The sequence below is a fragment of the Patagioenas fasciata genome, chromosome 2 (assembly GCF_037038585.1).
Source record: "Patagioenas fasciata isolate bPatFas1 chromosome 2, bPatFas1.hap1, whole genome shotgun sequence".
Classification (NCBI taxonomy): Eukaryota; Metazoa; Chordata; class Aves; order Columbiformes; family Columbidae; genus Patagioenas; species Patagioenas fasciata.
In genome coordinates, this window is record NC_092521.1 from 91723712 (window position 1) to 91746198 (window position 22487).

At 41.2% G+C, this 22487-nt stretch overlaps 1 protein-coding gene across 2 annotated transcripts in view; it reads right to left on the minus strand.

Annotated features, from left to right (window-relative positions):
- Nucleotides 1-1685: 1685 nt before the first annotated feature.
- The window catches only part of F13A1 (coagulation factor XIII A chain), a 62151-nt gene continuing 41349 nt past the window's right edge, over nucleotides 1686-22487 (minus strand). For both annotated transcript variants that reach the window (XM_065830986.2, XM_071804548.1), the window contains 7 exons: nucleotides 18228-18331; nucleotides 17365-17453; nucleotides 16248-16401; nucleotides 15391-15678; nucleotides 11076-11236; nucleotides 7885-8021; nucleotides 1686-3937 (listed from right to left, as the gene is read on the minus strand). In XM_065830986.2, coding sequence (XP_065687058.1) covers nucleotides 3793-3937; nucleotides 7885-8021; nucleotides 11076-11236; nucleotides 15391-15678; nucleotides 16248-16401; nucleotides 17365-17453; nucleotides 18228-18331 — 1078 coding nt within the window. In that variant the 3' untranslated portion in view covers nucleotides 1686-3792. The remainder of the gene's footprint in view (nucleotides 3938-7884; nucleotides 8022-11075; nucleotides 11237-15390; nucleotides 15679-16247; nucleotides 16402-17364; nucleotides 17454-18227; nucleotides 18332-22487) is intronic.

Consider the following 22487-nt stretch of genomic DNA (forward strand, 5'->3'; position numbering starts at 1 on the left):
GCAAATGTGGATCTACTGTGGACTTGTGAACCAACGAAAAAGTAACAAGATGTGGAGTGAATCAGTGAGCATGTAAAAATGATTTCTGGTGGACCATACGGTGAGAAGGAAAAAAATTTTCGGTTGTGCTTATCCAAGCAAAAAGGAAGAGAAACTTTCCACACTAATATCAGACTACGCTTGGTGGAAGACCTGAGACACTGGTGACTAGTTGTTACACATGCTCCCAACCAGACTGAAGGTATTAGAAGGGCAGTGTGGTGGTGCATAGAAAGAGCAGAGAAAGGGGAGTATACTAAAAGGCTTATGTATGTCAGTTTTACCTGATATAGTTTGGTCTATAATGGTTAGTATCATTGTTAGAAAAATATAAGAATATAATTGCATCACATAATTATCTCAGATAACAATAATTCTTTGATTACACTATTTTTAATAAGACTAACAAGATATTCTCCCTAGGTTTGCATGTAAGATATGTTTCCTTTTGGTCATAACAGAATTTTAAACCTAAAGTGATCAGAATTGAAGTAACCTGCTCTATAGCTTGGATGTAACAAATTGGTAAAAAATGAGGTGTGTTTTCAGGAGTGTGCAGACTTTTGTTTGCACTTGGCTTCTCTGAACTGGTGGAACATGGGATATGTGGAGGCAGGGGTCTAGTTTTGGACTCTTTTCTCCCCAGTTTGTCTCTAAAATGTGAGGAGTGTGTTGAGGACACAAATTTACCGCACTTAAAAGTGACCCTCAGCTGAAGAAGTTGATTTCCAACTCTTCTCAGGTTCAAAGACCAGTCAGATCTGGGGTTGCCAATCTGACCTTACTATTGATTAATTATTTCCTATTCATACATATAGTGCTATCACAACACTCACTGTATTTTCAAGCAGACTTTGCCCACAATTCATGTGACAACCCATCCACTGGGTGATGAGTGAAGGAAATCCTAGAGGCCACCCTCATTTTGTCCTCAAGTGTTTGGTGGGTTTTTTTGTGTGTTTGTTCTTTGTTTTGTTTTGGTTTTGTTGTTGTTGTTGCTGGTTTGTGTTTTGTTTTGTTCTGTTTTGTGAGCAACTCTGTACAGAGCACCCTGGCTGCTAATGCCAAAGGCTGTCGATATCCTTGGCCTCTATTCCCAGGCCACATTCACAGTCATCATTGAACTTCTCTTTGCTTCAGTATACCCCTCTGTCAACTCTTAAAATACTTCCTGTCTCCTCATGAACAGCATTCAAGCTTAATGACTGTTAGTAAAATGCCTTGAAATATTTTGCTCAGAAGCACACTTCAGAAAAGGGAGGTAGGTAAGGTTTCATTAGGAGCATACTGGTCACTTAATGAGCTTTGACATGTTAAAACAATTTCCAGGGGAATCTGGGGATTCTCTTTGCTGGCTCTGTGATGTGCTCTGGAAATTGCCACCTTTTCCAAGGCGTTGGGTAGTCGGTTGTTAAAACAAAAGGAAAAACAAAGGCAAATTGTTTGTTTGTTTGTTTGGTTGGTTGGTTGGTTGGTTGGTTTTTAGTTCATTTAGGTAAAGATAGGGTTTTCTCCTTAGCCCCCAAAAAAGGCAGCTTTATAAGCATGGTTCTGAAGCAAATTTTTTAACTTTTACAATTAAGATGCAGGGAGTGGTGTCAAGAGCACTACTATAAAGAAGTAAATCAAAATACAGAACAAAAGACACAAGTGAAACTAGATGTGCTTTATTTTAAATTCTTATTACACTATAGTTATAAAAAGTCTGGAATAGAAAGCAGGTTTATATGCAGGAGCAAAAAAGGATAATTTTATTAGAAGATGTAGGCTCTGGTGACACTGCTTAATTACTTAACAGAGATTCTCACCTTGCATTTGCAACACACTGTTCAGTTCCTTGCACCGCAGAGGACTTATATGGGAGACTTTGACATGCAGAGTTTCTAATGTGGTCACATAAGCTGTACAAAATGAGTGTATGCCCATGCCTGAAGTGAAAGCCCCCAAAAGTCTGCTGTTCCTGGATCCAGCAGTACTCATTGAGCGTATGAGGTGGTATGAATCTTTGCTTTGTTCCATATACTTTAGCAAAACAGTAGCCTGTATTTCTCCCCTCCCAGGACTTTCTTATTTTTAACAGCTGCTCACAGGTTTTGCAAGAACCAACGTGTGGCAAGAAGAGGAGCAGAAAGTAAGTCACCTCCCTTGTTTTCTCACCAATAAAACCACAAAATGACACAACCATACACAGCATAATAAAGCCCCAGTGTTTCATGAGCATGAGGCTCCTTCTTTGGAAGCTCAGTTAGCTCACCTGGGCTGTTAGTACAGGACATGCACTTACACACTATAGCCAGTGGAGAAGAATTGCCACAGCTTGTGGCATGTGTGTCCTTGCCTCACGGGTAAAGATCCTGAGAAGGATTTCAGGGGACGTGAGAAATTCACACACACACACACACACACATGCATACCCTCTGCTGCTCTAGCATGATGGGGTACATGGCTTAGGATGGAGCAGTATTCCGCACAGAAGACTAATGGGAACCACAGATTCAGGGTGACCTCTGAGCCAGAAGGTCCTCAGAGAAGCGATGCCTTGGGAGGCCCAGTTGCACCTCACAGAGGAATATGCTGTGAGAAAGGCAGGATGCAGGCCCAGCTGGTTGAGTTTCTGACTCTCAGGTTACATCTTTACTCCCTTTCCAGCTGAGCTGTTGTCCCTGGATATTCCTAGGATTGCTCCTTTAAAATGACTTCATTCTGCAGCAGCTGTGTTTCCTGGGAACTTTCAGGCATGATTTAGTCTAAACTCATCCCCAGGTGGCAGCTCCAGTGCAGGATATTTGCTAGGCTTATGGGACTGGCAGGAGAAGACTCTCATGCTGCCCCTTCTGCTTGTCTCTCCTTCACCCCATTGATCAGCCAGGAAAGCCCGAGCTGCTTTGGGGCAGTGAACCCTCCAACACACACACCTGTGGGAAATGGGGCTACAGGGCAGGTTCAGAAGAGAAGGCAGAAAAGGATGAAGACGGACCACACCAAACTCATGAGATGTGACCAGGAAATGCAAGTTTGGTGTGATGAACTCTGAGCAAGGGCATGTAAAACTCTGGACTTTCATCAAGCAAAGGGAGAAAAACAGTGTATCAACACTGCGGATGAGCACATGAAATACAGGAGTGAGTATGTGTAGGTGCCTGCACATGTGAAAGGGTTAAAAAAAAAGAGCAGCAAGAGGAAAAAAAGAACTGGGAATATTCTGGAGATAACACAGCCTGAGAGATGCTTCCAGCAAAGTAAGCTCTCCATGAACTGGAAAATTATAATACTGTGAGATGAAGTAGTCCATTTAGCTAGAAATACCTGTTTTTACTGCAGCCTGAATGATCTAACACAGGGTTGTGTAATTCAGTCTAAGAATTTATGACACTGGGCTTTTTTTTGCTTTTTCCTTTTCAGTGAAATATCAGACCTTAATTAAAACTAAAGTTCAGACTATGGTGAACGGAGCTTTTCAGATTCCCTTGCAGCACTAATGCAAAAGACCATAAATACAAGTGAACTATAGGAATAATATGGCCTAGAATTGCCTTTAACTACATGTATCTAATTTTAAATCATTCGCTATCCAGGTGCCTTTTCAAGTTCTCCCTAATCTTACCAATTACCCTTCTTTATCAAATTTTGTTCAGTACAAGGATGACCAAATTAATGATGAGTAGCTTTCCACTTTTTTTTAATTTTTTTTTTCCCTCCCTAATGTGATATTTTGCAATACAGCTAAATGAGAAATGAAGGCAGGACCTTTGTTCATGGTTTCTGAATCTGGACGTTCAGCTCACCATACACGTGCCTCAAAGCATCAGAATTTAGGCTTGCAATCAGCTTTCGTAACCCTGGTACTTTCGGGATGCATTTTACTTCCCAGATCACGGTAGAGTTCATTGGGATTTGCCTGTAAGGAAGAAGAAAAGTAACAATATCAGGATCAGTTGGCCGATGCTCTCAACCTGACCCACAACTGGAGAAACTGAAGGTAGGCAGTATAAGACACTTCAAATTTTTTATGTTTCACTCATTCTCATAAGTGTCCTATAAATTATTCCCTCCATCTTCTGTACCTCATAGAACTGACTCTGTCAAAGCCTTTCTAGCCTTTCCTCCAGGTAAATTTTAATTTCTGAAATGAATCCATTTTCTTCTGTCTGCTGTCACTTCTACCCACAATCACTTTACAAATGATCTTCTATATAGCTAGCACATATTTGTTCTACTTTATAATTCCATTTTACGTGTTTATCATAGCCTGTAGCCTGTTGGTGATTGCTTAAACGGTTAAGTAAGTTCTTGTTGCAAAATGTCTAGGGAATTCCCATGCAAACCTGATGCAGTGCTGATGAGGTGCTGAGCCCCTCCACCAGCTTCTATCCTGAACCACCCTGTCACAGTTACAACATCAGCAGATCTCCTCACTGGTCACTTCAAATGACTTCTTCATGTCCATACAAATAAGTCAAAGTGTTCTTGGGACTCCTACTGTTAGCAGTTACTCTTTTACATCATGTATGACTCTTGATAACTCATACTATAAAGCAAATATATTCTGTGCTGCTCTTGATTTTTCAATTTCTGCTACAATCAAGATTCACAGAGAGCCTCAAGTATTGGGTTTCTGTGTTTTCTTAGTGCTTTCACTATGTTCTGCGTGCAGATTTTGAAGGCTGATACTGATTGATTATGTTTGGGGGATGTCAGGATACAGCTTCTCCAAAGGAACCAAAGGAGAAGGTAGCATAGTGGAACTCTATTTATAAAACTGAATGTTCTTTTCCTCAGCATTAAGTAAGTCGATTATGAATTTAGCCAGTGTTCTCATCTTACATGGCTATGGTATTCTGCAAACAACTAAATAAACTGAGAGTAAAGTAAACCTAAACTTTAGTCACTGTTTCAAATTCTTATCTGGGAAGATTCGGCTCTCAGATGCCATGTCTTATGACAAGGTCAGGACAGAAATGGCTGCACAGACTTAGCACAAGTTGCCACAAGAAATCTTAATTAGCTCTAAATAAGCTAACCTGGGATCCTCTCACCTGAATATTTGTTTCAGTGCAGGTCTGCCCCTGCTGAAATTAGATATTCTAGCTTCTTAGAAGTTAGCTTAGACTAGCACTGCATTTTGCATACACGGTCATAGGGACCTTGGAGCACGTACCCAGTTTTAGAAAAGGAAAAGTAGAGGAAGATCATATTTTCAGAGTTAGCATGTGCAGACCACTTCCAGCAAGTGTTTTACCTCTTTTTATCTTTGTTCTTAATGAGAGACATGCTGTTCCCCTCAGCTGACCTGCCTGCTCCACCAAATGGGCACTCAAATGATAGAATGAGAAAGCAATGACTTCAATTGCTGCACAAGGTTAAACACCTTTTTAAATTTAGAGTTTATGGGAATGATCTGCAAGGGATTCTCTGTATGGAAAGTGAAGAGGATATTATACAAATCTGCTGAACAGTAAGGTTTGGTCTACTTTCTTGAGTACTTGGGGCCCAAATTCTCTAAGGATGAAGGTTTCCAGGCCACATCTTCACAGTGCCACACTGAGAGAGGGTAGCACTACCATCACTAATTTACAGGGCTATCATCTCTGCACATATATATGTAGTTATATCTATATGTGTGTGTGCAGGAAGACAAAGGATGTGCTGGAGAGCCCAACACAGTTTTTCCTGTTTCTGTACTGCCCTACTTCTAAACCAATTTGCTTCTCTTTACAAGTGCTAATACTAGCTGAACTTTGATATCTAGAAATATCTAAAGTGACTTACCTGCTAGTGTGAATACATGTTTGGTTAAAATCCTTTTAACACTATCCATCACTGCCAGGTTAATTCTCATTTGTCATGCAAAGACTATGCCCCATGTAGGAACTGCTGCTGCCAAAGGCTTTTCCATAAGTCATGCTCCTCCTGTCTGAGGCTAATAGCTAAATATCACCATATATATAGTCTTTATAAATGATCAAGACTGAGGACCTCAAGCCACTTCATTCCCAGAATAATGTTGCATCAGCTGGATCACATACAGCTCTTTTGTGGAGTCACCCAAGTGACACAGAAAAGCTACCCTAAAAATACAAGGAGGTCAAAAGTCTCATCCCCACAAAGAATTGCAAAGACACATCCCCTATATGACAGTCCATGATGGACAGGGAAGCAGTGGAAGAGTGGAGAAAGCCTAGAATGAGTTTAATTCTCTTTGCAAATGGAGTAAAGCCACCCTAATCTGATTTTCCAGGAGAGAATTCAGTGATGAATGGTTCTGTGTAATATGCTGAGCCATCACCACACCACAGCCATTTATCACTTTGAATGCACAGAGGCAAATGGGATTATTATTTAAATAAACTACAACTGCCCCCCTGGTCTGTCCTTCGTGTGTATAACCTGCAGCCTTCATTCATCTCATAGAAGTTCAATCTTAAAATGACTAAGCGGATCCATTTCCATTTGAAATTATGTCAAGGGCACTACTGAAAAGGGGAAAACATGGTGACTTGAAGGAAAATTACATCTATTCTATGAATCATTTTTCTCCCTAACTCCTGTGCCTTTGATGCACCTGGCAACTTCTGCATCCTTGAAGACTGGAGCTGGCCCACAGCAGCTTTTGGATCGGGAAGCATGCAGAACAACAGGGGAGGCTGGCACAGCTGGGCAGCAACAAGGGCTATTGCTGCAACTTGTGTAACTCGTGTGGGCCGTGCTGAGTCGTGTTCAGCAGCATCTGTGACAAATCACGTGCACAAAGCAAGCACAGTATGATGCCCTTTCACAGTCATTTTTCTATCCAGCTCCACTTTGGAGACTGGTTTTGATCTTTTTATCCCTGGCCCAGGTGCAGTCAGGCTCAGACCTCCCTTATTGGCTGCAGATAATGCTGACAATTACGCAGCTGCTGAAGTACAGGCAATTTTTCAAACTCCTTTTGCACACACCTGGGGACCATCAGTGCAGGTAATGATAGATAACATTGCTTTGGCTGCCCAGGACTAAGTAACGGCTGCAAAATTTTCCACAGATCTCAGTTATATATCATGGAACTGGCTAATACTGAGCTTATAACACTGAACTCAAATGGAAAGAGCGTTTAGGAAACAACTTGCTTAGCGTATGGGTATCACTCAGTGTGAGATGCAACTCTGAGCACAATGAAAGTGGTTGATGGACTTTCCTTTCCCGAGGCTTGGGAGCATCCTGTGTTGGAACCACCCCTCTGTGCCAGGGCAGCCCTCTGCAGCTGTGCTGCTGGGAGGACCTGTGTGCTCACAGACCTGCTGCAGCTGTCCCAGCAGGCTCTGCTGCATCTGACACGTGTTTCGTGTCTTGGCATAAGCTTGCAAAGATCATCTGAGGTACCCGAATGTCTTGTATAATCGTGATTAACACGAGTGGAGAAAAGCCCTTTTTGAAAAACAGCACAGGACTTGATTTGCACATACTAAGCAAGTGTCAGTAAACACTTCATGTGTAGGATAAATCTGTCTTTCTGTGATAGCGGCTCACAGGTGCTATTGTCAAGAGCTAAAAATAATGTAATACAGTGAAAAAGTAAACTCAGGCTGCATTAGCAACTACCCACAACCACTACCCCTTCCTCCAGCACTGGTACTGAACAGATTAAACACTGTCACAGTCTCTCTGCACAGATTCTCTGGACAGCCTGACTCCTGACTACTGAGACCTATAGGTCCCCCGTGCACTGAATTTTAAAGTAAGGAGAGAGTGTCTGAACTGAATCACTCAGCACTGCGTTAGTTTATTGTGTCCTGTGAGCTTTCTCCTGTGAGCAAGCAGGGGGCAAACTCCCAGCTAGTTGTGCTGTTGTGTTTTCTTCTTCCCTACCTGAACTCCTTTTTCATCGTTCTCAGCACGCCGGGTCCCTCAATGCGGAGTGTGACATTCTCCAGGGTTTGTTTCAGGGGATTGGTGAATTCCACAGTCACAGACATTTCTTTACCAGCTACCATCTCACCTTGGGTCTGCAAGACAAGGAAAAGACAATGCTCCACAAGCTGATAATAGTAAAATGCCCCATGCTGAAATCTGTGGAGTTAAAGACACGGTGCTTGCAAGGAAGGAGAGGAGGTGGAATGGAGCACACAGCAAAATAGCATGAGGCAGAGAAACTTAGCCAGAAAAATATTGTTGGATGGGCCCATGAGTATCACTGCAGATTTTTCTATCCATTGCAATTTTCCCTCAAGTCACATAGCAGGTCAAGAGGTAGGCCCTAATTTCCATAGGAAAAGTGGAAATCTGCATGCACAGTCCTGGAGCTGAGTGTCCAGCTGAGGGGGCCTCTCTCCCAGACTTTACCCCCCTCTCCAGGCTCCCTACCAGCACTGAAGTGGATAGCCTGCTCTGGACATAAGCTCTAGAAGAGAAAGGCAGGTCTTATTACCCTAAATTAGAAACACTAGGTCACATTGCTTGCACCCCTCAAAAGGGTTGTGCCCATCTTCGCCCAGCCTTGCAACCACCTCTTGTGCTCTGAAGGTTTTCTAACCCTGCACGTGCAAAGATCTGAGAGCCAGTTGTCCTCCAAGAACCTTACATAGCAAAAAAGCAATACATTTTGCATTGAAAAATGTTAAAGTGCAAGACTAATGAACAGGGATTGCATTGATTTCCATGTGTATTAACAGTACACAGGTGAAAGGATCTGTCTGTCCCTTCACATCAGCGCTGGCAGTACAACCACCTGGAAAACATCAAGTGAATGTGTTTTTAAACAAATTCTACATGCTTGGGTACTTTTTCTTGTCTGTTTGTTTGTTTGTTTGTTTGTTTTGTTTGGTTTTTTGTTTTTTGTTTTTTTCCTCCTAGAAACACAATCGTTCTCACAGAATATAAAAAGCTTAGGCAAGGGTTTTCAACTTACGGGTTGCAGATCCCAGCTGCTCCATGGACTACTTTAAAGGATCTTGAGGAAGGTAAGTAAGAAAAACAAGTACCTTGTCAATAAATTTAAGGTGTTCTTCTGGGGTCTGCAGCCCTACTGAAAATTTTTATGGAGTATGACAGTTGCAAAAAGCTGGAAAGACTCTGATCTCAGGGATCACTCTGCACCAAATACAGATATATTGGCCGGAGTAAAGGATGAGATACCCACAGACAAGTTCTCAACAACTTTTGGACACCTGAATTTACAAAACGACAACACCAGTGGTATTTTCAGAATTCCTAGCCCACTTAGAGGTCTTATGTCCTCCTTATTCCAATTGTTCATTTAAGATCACTGTCACATGGGAGGATTCAAAATTATCCTGAACTTCTACACGTGCAACTGAGACCATGATATGCATTATATTTGCTGAGCCTATTTTTGTAACCTAGTCTCAAGCTAAATTAGAATATGATATAATTTCGTCAACTGTTAGCTCTGACAGTCTCCTTAGACCAATAGAGTAAGATCAAAGGTGTATCCAAAGACATGAGGAGAAATAAGTTTTTTCGTTCTTTTCTCTTACTCTCACATTAAGAACTCTAGTCTGCCAGTCATATTGAGTGAAGAAATCTGACAAAAAAAAAAAAAACTAGGGAGATAAGCTTCCTCAAATTTCTTAAAAAGAAATAAAACGAAGTTTCCTATATAAATACATAGGTATATATACATACACTTAAAAAAAACAGCTATTAAAATTTCAGCATATTTTTACACATCACAAAGAAGCAGAGAAGAGCCAAACTCAGTTTTACCAGAAAACACGGCTATTAAACAAGAACTTATCCTATGCAATAAACATTCTTCCTTCATAACAGCAGGGAGGACAAAGTATTTGAACCTGGAACTGGGGATGCTGTATAAGACATTCTGCTTTAAGTATTGAATGGAAAGAACTCTCTGCTTTTAAAATTTGGTTACTGAAGACAGGTATTTGTAGTAGAGTTTGTGTGTCTTGTTTGCGTCCTCTAGAATGCTCAGTAAATCAGAAATATTTTGTTTGAAAATACCAGTAATCTGATTAGATCATCATGACATTTCTGCAGACCATTAAATTGAGTGCATTTTTTTGCAAATTTCACTGTAGTTTTGATCTATGTTTTTTAGAAACCATTTTCTGCAGAAGGCTGCAGGTACTACATAAAATATTCTATGGAATCCTGAACATTGGTGCAAATAAATATACAGGGGGGAGAAAGGTCTATAAACTTGGATTTCTTTCAAGGTCCTGAATTTTAGGAAGCTGCATTCCTGTGTACATAAAGCTTCCTGAACAGGTGTTCTGATTTTTTTTTTTTTAATATTAGGAAAAAAGCAGAACCAAATGACATCATTCAAAGCAGATGAAGGTTCAGTGCTTTTGAAAATGAGGCAATTTATTTGGATGCCCAATTATGAATTGAGAACTCTCAATCTCAGCCCTGCCTTTGCCATATGGCATAGGGTCCTTGTCCTATCACAAACATGACACTTCTGCATTTTCATAGGTACCATGCCACCATCTGCAGAGAAGCCTGAACTCACGAGGAACTCCACTGACAGAACATCGACAGAGTGGCAGCAAAGCACTGAAATCCTTCAAGTTGTCTCAAATCGGTGCTGCCCAATACAAGTTTGGAGAAACTTTCCACAACACCTGCAGAAGTTTTCCAAGAAAATTCAATAGCAGTGCCCGTCATTCTTCAGTAAGAGACCTCTGTGCTGTCTTGCTCTAAGTATAATGGACTTCTGAAGTAGTTAAGGACTTGAGTGACTTGAGTGAGCCATTACTCTCACCATTTGAGTTTCTCCAGGTTTCTCAGATCTTTTCCCCTCCTTCCTCCACTGAGATCACTTCAGCTCCCTACTACTGGAGATGCTGTCAGCCTCAGACTTCAATGTAGGGATACTCAGTAGAGTCTATAACACACCTATACACCCCCACACACTCCAGTCAGCCACGGCTTTATAAGGGCCACGTTAGACTGAAGGTCTAACGTGCACACACGCACACATACACCCCTCCAACCCAGAAGTCAATGTGACAGCCTTGTACAGAATAGCCTGCACATCATGATGGTCACTTCCCTCCACCACAGGCTTGAGCTACCTTGATCCGCAGGGTGGGAATTTCCAGGACTGTTGCCTTCTGCATAGCCAGAATCTTCCCCGTTTCATTGATCCGTGCCGTCACAAAGAAATGAAAGGAGGCTTGGTCCAGCAGGTCGCTCAGGTACTCGCTTGATTTGATCATAACATCAAAAGCACTCGCTGAGGAGAGAAACAGGAAAGAAAAAAGGCATCTGAAGCAATCTAATGGCTGATTGCTCCTCCCATCATGGCCAGTGGCAGTTACACAAGTGCCTTGGAAAACAGGTGTCCCACAACCAAAGGATGGCTTTGATTTTTTTCACCCAAACTATCTTCATCTCTTTAACTCACCATTTCCCCTCTTATCTTACTCTCTTTCTATTTAGGCTGTGAGCTTCCTGGGACACAGCCTCTGTCCAGTGCCCATCTCACATAGGCCCATTTCACTGTTGAAGGTTTCCAGGTGCTACCACAAAAAAAAAATGAGAAGGAAGACTGACAGTAAATATCTACCGGGCACGAAGGTCCAAAACAGCTTTTGAGTGTCGCCTTTGTAAATATTTGCTCTTTCACTCTATTCCTGTGCTTTCTCTGACTCTTCTCAGCAGAGGAATGGCACCAGGGATGCCACCAGAGCAGCCACTGGGGGTTGTGAGCCCATGCACACTATCTGGGATACCACCGGCTCTCAGGGACATGTCTGGATATCTGCCTTTGTTCTACACTGGTCTTGCCTGCAAAATTTATCAAGGAGATCCTCCTGTCGCAGGCATGCCCTCCGGAGACTTTTCACGTGCTCCCTGATGATAATTATCGGAAGGAACAAGTCCCCTTAGGCTAGATGGTTGAGATGCAGGGAATCATTAGTTTTAACCATATTGAGCGGCAATTCCCAGACCAACAATGGCGTCAGAATGCGATGCAGAGAAGCAGACCTGCTAACTAAGTGACCAAGCAGAATATATAGATCTGCAACTCTTGCCTCTGTAAACATTCATTATAACACTAGTAAACATATCAAGATCTCCCATCTGTTACCTACGATTATTACTGTTATCCATTATTTCTGTTGTATTTGTGTCATACACTGTACACAGTGAGATAACTGAACTCAGCTGGGTAAATGACATTCACCCTTTTTCACTCTTTTCATCTACTCACATCAAAAAGAGTTCCTTTATTTAGTTTCAAAGCTATTCCCTTGGTGACCACCTGACCCGGATTTACCAGGTCGGTCTTAAATTTACTTGATGTTCTCCTGCTCCCTTCCTCTTTCTCACTCTATATCTTCTGTAAAAGAATTTCCCATAATGCCCCAAACTGTAAATTATAAATCAGGTAAGGTATTCCTTATCTGAGCAAAGTAAATAAATAGATAAATTTTTAAAAATAAATAAATAAATTGTTGCTATCTAAGAGAAATTTCCTTTTTAGTGTAAGGAAAGATGAACTATTCTGTTTAAATTTAATCACTACAGCTTAAAAAAAAAATTGAAAAGAATAATAGGCTTTCATTTCCTTAGCACTGGCTGTGCAGTTAAGTTGCCAGTACCACTTATTGCACCGGGGAAAACCAAGGGAGATACAACACCAAGCTGTCTTACGGGCTTTCAAAAAGATAGAGAAAACTAAATATAACCAGGTAGATGCGAGAGCACCTTTGAAGGCACTGGAAGGTTTAAGCTGTTCAAATCCTCAAAGATGTTTTCAACCCACACAATTTCTTTACTCATTATTCTGAAAATCACGCATTTGCTTCCTGTTTGAAAACTTAGTTTCCTTCATTCTTTCAGCAACACAGGCTGGAAGAATGCCTTTAACACATCTTTATTATATTGTAATTTTTTGTTACCCCTCTCTCTTTCTCTCTACATATATATACATACATGTATATACACTTACTGCCATGAACAAAGCCTATAAATCCTGCCTGAGTGCCCCAAAATGTATCCACCCATCACACGTCTGACAGAGTATTCTCACGCAGTTGCAAATGATCACACTGCTTCCATTCACACTGCCTATCTGCTCAGACACCATTTCTGATTGCACATGTACTCCTTTCCAAGGCAAAGGCAAAAGAATTAAATGCTCAGGTTTGACGTATCACCTTCAGAGATGGTCTAACTTGTGAAGGTTTTGCCTCCTGTTACAGGACAAAGTGCTCCACAGAACGATAGTGGTAGCTCAGATATAAGCTAGTTTCCACCTTGAAAGTTATTAATTTCTTAAAAAATGTCTCCTTGGCCAGAAGCAATGATGGGGACATACCTTTGGTGCACATTCAAAAAAAATCCATGTTCTGTTCTCTCAGGTGCCTCTCTCTAGTCTGTGTTCACTCACTGTCAGTCAATTCAGAGTTTCCAGCTAAGTTTCAAGAAGTTTTTTACAAACCATTTACTTAACTTGTAAAAAAAAATGAATTATGAGGATCAGTGATGCTTAAACATAATCTATTTGTTTCATTTCTTGTGCAGAGGAGATAGATGAGCCTCAAAACACTGCAAAAGCTGTGTTTTAGGTAATAATACCTCACACAGACCTTTGATGCGAGAGCAGATGCAAGTCCTCGAATGAAGCACAAAACACAGCCAGAAAGTGTAGCAGGTATTTGCACATTTCCTACAAGATGACTGAACTTGCTCCCATCAAAGGAGCGGCACAGAATTTAGACTGAGCAGTTGAAATTATTATTTTTTTAATTTTTTTTTTTTTTACCTAGCCAAGTCTCCAAAATTTTTGCAGTATTTCAAATAAAATATTTACTAACTGATGCAAGCCAATGTAATACTCCACATGGTGTTTTTGATAGGTTGTGTTCTAACAACCCAATGCAACCCAGAGTCAGCCCATTTCCAGACCCCTTGCAAATGAGTCAGGGAGTTAGAAGGAAACAGCAAGCAGATGTCAGGGCTTTGTTATAGACCAGAGATAGAATTTTTATTAACCTTCACCTGTAGATGTAAGTGAACTCCTACTTTATGGAGATGAATCATCTCCAAATCAAAACATGCCATTTTAGATTATACTCAAAGGGGAGGATTTGTTTTTCATGGCATGGTGGGAAACGTGATTCCATGGAGGTTTCTCACTGAGACAAAACCCACCCTCTTTGACGAGAGAGGTCTCACAGCATCTTTTGGGTTGGTATGAGGTAGAAAAGACAGATGAGAAAGCTCAGAGGTCAGCCAGAGTGGCTGTGTTCCAGATCAAGACCAGGAGGCCCATCCTTTGGCCTCCTGAAGTCCTGCTGCTCCCACTTATGTTCAGCAGAGATTGCTTCTGATCAGTAACAGTGTCAAGAAGGCAAAATCATTGCTCCTGACTTTCTCAGTAGGAAACTCAAGCAGAGGATCCTTTGACTTAGCCTCCATAGGAGCACATTCTCATCACTTTCGCTGAGCTGGAGGCACTGACCCAAGAGCACAGGCCTGTCAGAAGAACAAGTGATTGGCAGTCACATTTTGCTGGAGAAGGCAGGGATCTACAACCAGCCTGCTCCATAGTGCTTTGGAGTACAGCACATCCTCAACACTTGCTGAATGTTTTCCAAATGGGGCTTCCACGGGTGTCAGAAAATAGATTGGTGATGTCCAAAATAAAAAAGGAGAACATTCCTTTTCCCTGCTTTGAGCATCACAACATCCTGCCCTCAGATGCATTAGCTAGGCTGCCAGGAACTGCATTTCCCATGAGAAGAGGGAGGTAGTGTCTCCCCACAGCGGTCCAGAGGCCACTGAGAAAAGCAAATGTTGCATCTGTAAAAATAAATCACCTTTGAGGTGCCTGCCCAGCTGACAAATGCCCCTGCTCTATAGTGGTACATTCTAGTCTCAGATCAACTTTTTAGATCACCGTAAATATAAAATCCTGAACCACCTAGTCCTCCAAATTCAGATATATGCTGGGACCTCTCAGAGCTTGTCAACATATTTCAAGGAAGTCAAGATATTCACCTTTTTGCCCCTGTAAATGACACCCTGGGGAACCAGAACTTTTCCTTCACTTTCTGAGATACTGCTAGGAGACTAAAAGTACAAAAAATGATACCTTGAAGCTTAATGCCTGCGCTCCCTCGCTTTCTTTTGTACTAAATAAAAAAAATTAACAGTTCCCGGACATGCAGCTTGAGGTGAGAGAGCATTATACAGGGAACAACAGCCTGAAGAAAACAGCTTCAGCTCTAAATGACTGGTAGCAGGGCCAGAGTTAGGAGCAGAGACACCTGATCTCCAACAGAGTATCCTACCCCTACCCACTAGAGATGGTGACAATTAATGACACAGAGGAAAAAAAAAAGTTAGGAGGTTTGAAAACAACTATGCAAGTCTTACATGAAGAGGGTGCCAGTTTTGCGCTGAAAGAGTGTTTCTTGAATTCATTTTTTGTGACTCCTGTGTAAAACACTATGTTGCCTGAAAGGTATGTAGTAGCAGTGTAATGGTTGCGACTTTTGTTCCTGAAAGTTATAGTGACTTTGAAGTCACTGCCAATAACTGCCTTTTGCACTTGGAAGTCCATGTCAACATCTGTCTGCGGCTGATACACGATGTCTTGGGTAGTTTGCTTTTTAACACCATACATCACAGCAGTCTCAAGAGCCAGTCTCTCCTCCTTTGAGCCTAGAAATGAATGAAAATCAAATTTAGAAGGTAAATGGCGGTACTGCATTAGCCCACCCACTGATCACAAGGGTACATCTTCCACAGTTTGTGATAGCTGAAATGAACAGATGAGGACAGTGAACCTTCCTGTGGTAAAGTTAATATTAGCAGAACATCACAAAATCCAAATGAGCTGGTGTTCAAAATGTCAGATAAATTGACCTAGCTTAATTGATATTAATAGAGCTACACTGATTTACTCTGTGCAAACATCTGGCCTGAGTAAGAAATGACTAAATAGCTCTATAGAAAGACTTGAATTGTTTTGAATACTTTCAGTTACTCCATGACTACTCTTTATTTTTGCTACAGCTTATTCAGTACAAAGCATTTCTGAGTAGCAAAGTCTGTACTCTCACCAAGGTATCTGCAGTGTTTCTGGGATGGAGTTACAAGTAAAGAGTTCCAGAGGGCACTGTGGCAGCCTTTTATGCAGCTCCCTCAGTGCCAGAGGTCTGTAAATCCACCATCCAAGATGTGACTAAGATAAATCTACATTGGTAAGGTCCCATCCCATTACAGGTTACCTTCTTGGAACTTGTAGTCCTCAGTAATCTCCATCATTCCATCACCCCCAACTTCCTTGGTCACAATCAACTGCCCAACATGGGTTGTGTCAATTTTTTCTATCACTTGTGTTCCATTTTTCTCCCTTCTTGAGTAAACAATGTCACTATTCACCTATAAAATTAAATGAAAAGGGATTGACATACATGGAAACAGAGAAAGGAAGGGAAGTGATCCTGTTTCCCCTCAAAACAATGAAACGATGATTTGAAGTTCCACTTGCATTGAAGTCTCATGCTTAAAATTAGCCATATGCTGCAATAATGACTAGAGGAATTTTACTATCCACAGCTCCAGAACAACAGGCAATGTAAACTTGGGTAGGCTACAGAGATACTGCTCGGACTTGAGGAGCATGATTCCTTGCACCAAAAAGCTTTAGACTATAGAGAGGGGAATGCTTCATAAATAAAATATCTTTATTTTCTTCTGTCCTAAGCTATATACAATTCAATTAGAGAGAGATTTGCTCTACAGCTGCTACCATTCTGGGCACACCAGTTCTGATGGTGAAAGAGGTTAAAACTTGAGATCAGGACTTCTTGCTCCTCATGGAGACATTTCCCTCTCAGTTCTGTCATTCAAATCACCCATGTGAGCTCTCCTTGACCCACTGCAGTCAAAATGGACATGGTGAGCAAAGACCTCTTTAAAATCATTGCAAACATTTTGACTGAAATAAGCAAGGGAACCTTAACATAAGCAGCTTTTCTGGCAAGTCTGAGAAGGAGGTAACAGCTAACAAGGGGTGAAGATGAGTAGCTAGAGTGATTCATTTGCCAGCATAGCTGGAATCTGGGATGGATAAATGACCACAGCCTGAAGTTTCAACTGAGTCAGAGTAGATTTTTCTACTTATTCATTGGTGAGCAGAGATTAGAGAAACCTCTGTTATTCATTATAGCCATATCACATCTGCTAGCTGGCATATCAAAACATAATTATGAGATTTTTCTTTGACGTGGAGTATACGTGGAGTAACTTCTCAGTCCATAAATTACAGCGAAGCCCTATCTTCTGCCTCAGCTATGGTCCTGATGATATCCTTCAAAGCACTGAAAGTTGTCAGGTACATACCTCGGCATAGACAAAAGGAGCATCAAATTGGAAGCAAACGTGACCATGTTTAATGGCTTGAACTGAGGCTGGGCCACACCTGTACATACCTGTGGGGAGAAAACAGATATAGTGAGAGATTAAATTAATTCAAAAACATGTCAAAACATCATATTGTCTCAAAGAAAAAGAGTTATTGAGGTTTGCTGAACTATTTTGAGAGTTTATGGGAACTCCTGGCCAAGAAGTGAAAAGCTTAATTTCTGTTGCCAGACCACTAAACAACACAGACTGAAGTCTGAAACAGCCTAATGGTTCAGTACTGTAATGGTAGAGTCCACTATAAGTCTCAAGGTATTGAAATGCAGTTGAAGCTGGTTTTGTTTAAAGCAGATAATTTTTGGAGGGCTCAGTTATACCACAGGCTGAGAAAGATCTTGCTGCAAATTTGCTAAGAACATCTTTTAAGAACAGGGAAGAAATAGCAGTGACTTTTCACTTTTTCTGTCCTGCCTACCACCTGCTCAGGAAGCTTAGTAAGGGCTGCAGAAACTGGCTGACATATAATGAAGGAGAATTACTTTGATCAGGCTCCTGTATGGGTTCTCTAAAATTTTAGAACCCATCTTTTGGCAACAGGGCTACATTCTTTCTGTACAAAGCAAGGCCCTTCTCATAGAGGATTTTGTGCACATGCATCATGAGCAGTGTTATAATAAGGACAGATTTATTGTAGAGCTCAAAACAAATCAGGAGAAGGACCTGAGTATAGTTATATGGTGCAAGAAGTTGTCATCAGCCATATGGTGGCACTGGCTCAGATCATTACCACAAAGAACCCAAGTATTGGAAAGAGAGTTAAGGAGGGCTTTAAACAATATTACCATCGCTGGTTTCTTGGGGTGTCCCATCAACAACCTGCCATCCTCCAAAACCAACAGGAAGATCAGGTCTGGTCATCCAAGCTTCATTCCAGCAATGATAGTTCCTTAGACAAGAGATGAGAGTGGAATAATAAATTATTGGAAAGAAGAATACAGACCCAAACAAACCTGTGTATTTATGTCCTGCCATTGCTTCAATAACATTTGCCAATTTAGGGGTGAAAAAAATGGCTTTTTTAAGAACAGATTTTTAGGTCTAGAAGTTTGGTATCTATCTGTCAAAACCTGAAGGCCACAATCTTTCTTTGTAGTTTCTTGACTGCAAGTTGAAGAAGCTTTTTGATTCTTCTACTGTGTTTTAAATGCAAGCGTCCCTGAGAAAACTTTCCAGTGCTTGAAGATTGTTGGGTTATATGAAGAGCTACACAAACTTAAATCCCTTCCCAGACAGACACCTCCACTTCAGTCTGCCTGCCAAAGCAAGCTTTGAATCTTCTTCATGCCACTGAAACTTGGTCTGATTTGTAACTATTCAGACAGAAGCTTTGGTGCCTCTTCCAAAGAGATTTCAGGATCAACTCCATAATATACAGTGCGTAGCTTTGTTTGCATGGCTCAAAACAAACATGATTAGTTGGATTCTATGTTGATTGAGGAAAAGACCCTGCATAGCCTTTTTAAGACTATCCTCATTGTGGATACCTTGTAAGGTCTTCCCAGTCTTGTCAGGCCAATGAGGGAGGTCAGATCTCCTACAACGTACAACTTTCCATAACACCCATCTACAACCACTGTGGGCCAAGTCTTGCCTTTAGGGCCCAGGACAGTATGTTGAAAGGTGAATTTCTGAGAGTGGTTCATTTGGGTGCTCAGGGTTGAAATGCCCTTACTTGACTGGATGCTCAGGAAGAGAAAAAAATAAACTCCTACAGCACCATCACAGTCTGCTCAGAATGTTTCAAAGGTGAGCAGAAAAGAAAGACAGATATTGTAACTTCCCGCAATGCCAACAGAGCTCAAGGGAGAGCACAAGCAAGGAAAGGAAAGGAAAATCTGGGAAGAATGTCTTGCAGTAATGCCAGGAAAGTGTCTGAATTTCATTACTGCAAAAATAAAATAAGAAAGGAGTAGAGAAAGGGGCATTTTTGCTTGCAAATTATACATATCCTACAGCAGGTATGAATAAGATTACATCTGTGTAGCTGCTGATACAGCCCCTAGTACATGCAATGTTATTAGCAACAAAAATGGGGATTGTTAAACTCTGACCATTTCATTAATAATAGGTGAAAACCAGTCATGGAGCAGAGTCGGAAGGATCTGAGGCTTGTCTAACAAGACATTTCAAAGTGGAAATGAAAGCTTGGATCAGGGTAAAACTTGTCAGTTAGGAGAGTTAATGAAGCAGCACTACAGAAAAAGGAATTATTCAAGGAAAATGACGCACACTCAGAGAATTTTTGATGCTGCTGAGAGTAGTCAATGCTGAATCATGCTCACAGAGCTTTGCTGAAGGCTACCAGAGAATGGGGACACACTTTGTGGTAGATAGGTTTTGAAAACTGTTATGCCAACATGTGAGAGAGACAATCCCTGCCCTGAAACCTTCAGTAGCTCACTTTGAATCAAACTCATGTATGTCACTGCCTTTGTGTTCTATGAAAGAAGAACCTGAAGAGCAGGCAGGAGACAAAGATGGTAAAACTGAGGGGGGTATAACAGTGCAGAAAATGATAGTTCTGCTTCAATTCTGCAATTAGATAATGTAGTTGTTTCTATATTCATCCTAGGACACAGGGCCTCTCTTACTGTTTTTTATTGGTGTGGTGTTGGGAACAAAATGTTGGCAATTCTTTTAGATGTGCTGCCACACAAATAACAAACACACTTACAGATATCGAATATGAATGGACAGAAAGACATTGCTTGTAAAGCACATGAGCATTAAGGAAAGGAGGATGAGGGGAACATTTTCCTCTCCAAAATGTAGCAGAAACTTCTCTCTGATAGAAGTGAGCACAACCAAGGATGTGGATTCCCAGCCATAATTTGTTAAAGTGCTGCTGTATTTCTTGTATTCTGCAGCAAGCATGAGACATTAAAGAAAGCAAGAATGGCTATACAGATCAATGTAGTGACCATTAAATATTTACAGGGATAATTACAAATAGGCTAAACAAAGCGATGGGGAAATTAATAAAAGATGACCAGGTGGGTCTTATGCCTGGAAGACAGTTTAAGCAGGGTGCTTCTTATTACTTATGAGACAGGCGCATGCTGGAAACAGCCACTGTCCTTTCATTAGTTAACAAGCGCAGGCAATGGGGTTGAGAGTGGCATTGATAACATTATTAAGAAACTATAGGAAAAGTGAGCTGGAAGTGAGGAGGAGAGCAGAAGTCTCAAAATGGTTTTCTCCATGGGCCTAGACATGGATAAAACCCCATGGGACTAGGTGACTTCAAGTAAGTTTCTGCTGAGGTACAGACATTGGTCTGCTTGGACCTCACAGTAGAAGCAAGTCTTGATTCTCATCCAAGAGAAACATTCTGTAAGTGTCTTTATATCATCATTAAGAAAGACAATGAGAACAAAGTAAGGGGACAGAGGCAGTACTGATAGGCCCAAATCCGGCCAGCTTTATAAAAATAACTTTTTGCAAAGTCTGTGTAATTTTGTATATGTGTTCTGTTGTTGTTGTTTCCTATCCTGAGGGAGAAGATGATCTTTAATAAAAATAAATAAATGTCAGACAACATTCAGAGGGAGCCCTACACTCCACAATTGATTGGACTAAAAATCCTGGCTCCGTGTATCCCTGAAGTCTGAGAGTATTTAAAACCTGGAGACAGATCAGCCCCAGCAGTACAAGGCAATAGAAATTACATATTAATAAAGAAAAAGAGCTTTGATTCTGGTTTTCAGGAGATTATAAATAAAAGTGAGAAATACATTTTAAACAATTGTTATAAACCCCTTGAGTTCGTCCTCTTAAAAAAAAAAAAAAAGAAAGAAAGAAAGAAAAAGAGATATTAAAAATAAAATCAAGGTTAAGATACATGCCATTTAAAGCCAGCATGTAAACTACCATGGAGTGTTACAGAATAATGGAGAGAAAGGACAGAGAGGTGAAATGAAAAGAGGTGTGTAATGTATTAAATCATGCCTAAAGGGTTATGTGTACCATGTACTAATAAATGCATCAGGAGAATAAAAGGATAAGCTAGGCAGTTCAAGAAGTAATCAAGCCAAAGAAAAGCAAACTTAGGATGGCAGGATGAAATGCTAGCATGAAGTTGCATATGGATTTCAGCGTGGCAAGGATGATTTTGGATGATCTGTCTCTGTCCCAAAAGAATGGAAAAAAACAGGACTGAATTAAGAAGTCTTGGGAAACAGCTGGTAAAAGAAGTAGGGAAGTAAATGGAGATGTCAACAGCAGGTGAGAGCTGTTTCATAGATCAGGTTAGGAGAAGGCGAGAAGAGTTGAGACAGTGAAAAGTCTGAAGTGTGGCAATGATCCACTTCTGGGTATATATTGACTGAACAGTGAGGTGGCCAGTCATAGGGTCTTGTTTTGCATCATTACAGGCAGGGAAGGTTTCAGAAGAGTGATTGTTCCTTTACTGCTCTTTGAGCCATAGTAGGCGCATGAGACGTACTGAGGTCCTGCTGTCATGTAGATCAGATACAGCTTAGTAAACTGAGAGATCCCAAGGATCCTAACAGGAGGGAACAAGGCAAACAGCAAGCCCACAACCCTGGACTTCAGGAGAGTAGGCTTTGGCCTGTTTAAAGTCCTGCTTGGAAGAACCCCATGGAAGGCAGTTCTGGAAAGAAGATGGATCCTGGAGAGCTAGTTGTTTTTCAAGGATGACCTCCTCCAAGCTTGAGGAACAGCCTGATAGCCTTCTGAATGACTGAGTGGGCAAGGGGTGACTAGTGCATGGGGGTTGGTTTCTCTTTTGACTTTAGCACCACCTTCCAGACATTGTCATAGACAAAACATCGAAGTATAGACTAGATAAGTGGACAGTAAGGGGTATTGAAAATGTGCTGAACTGCTGGGACAAGAGGGTTGTGATCACTGGTGTGAACTCCAGCTGGAGCCTAGTCACTAGCTGTGTATCCCAGGTGTTGATACTGGGTCCAATACTGTTTAACATCTTCATTAATGACCTGGATGATGACATCTACCACACCCTCAGCAAGTTTGCTGATATGGAGTACTGAAAGGAATAGCTGATACACTAGAGGCTG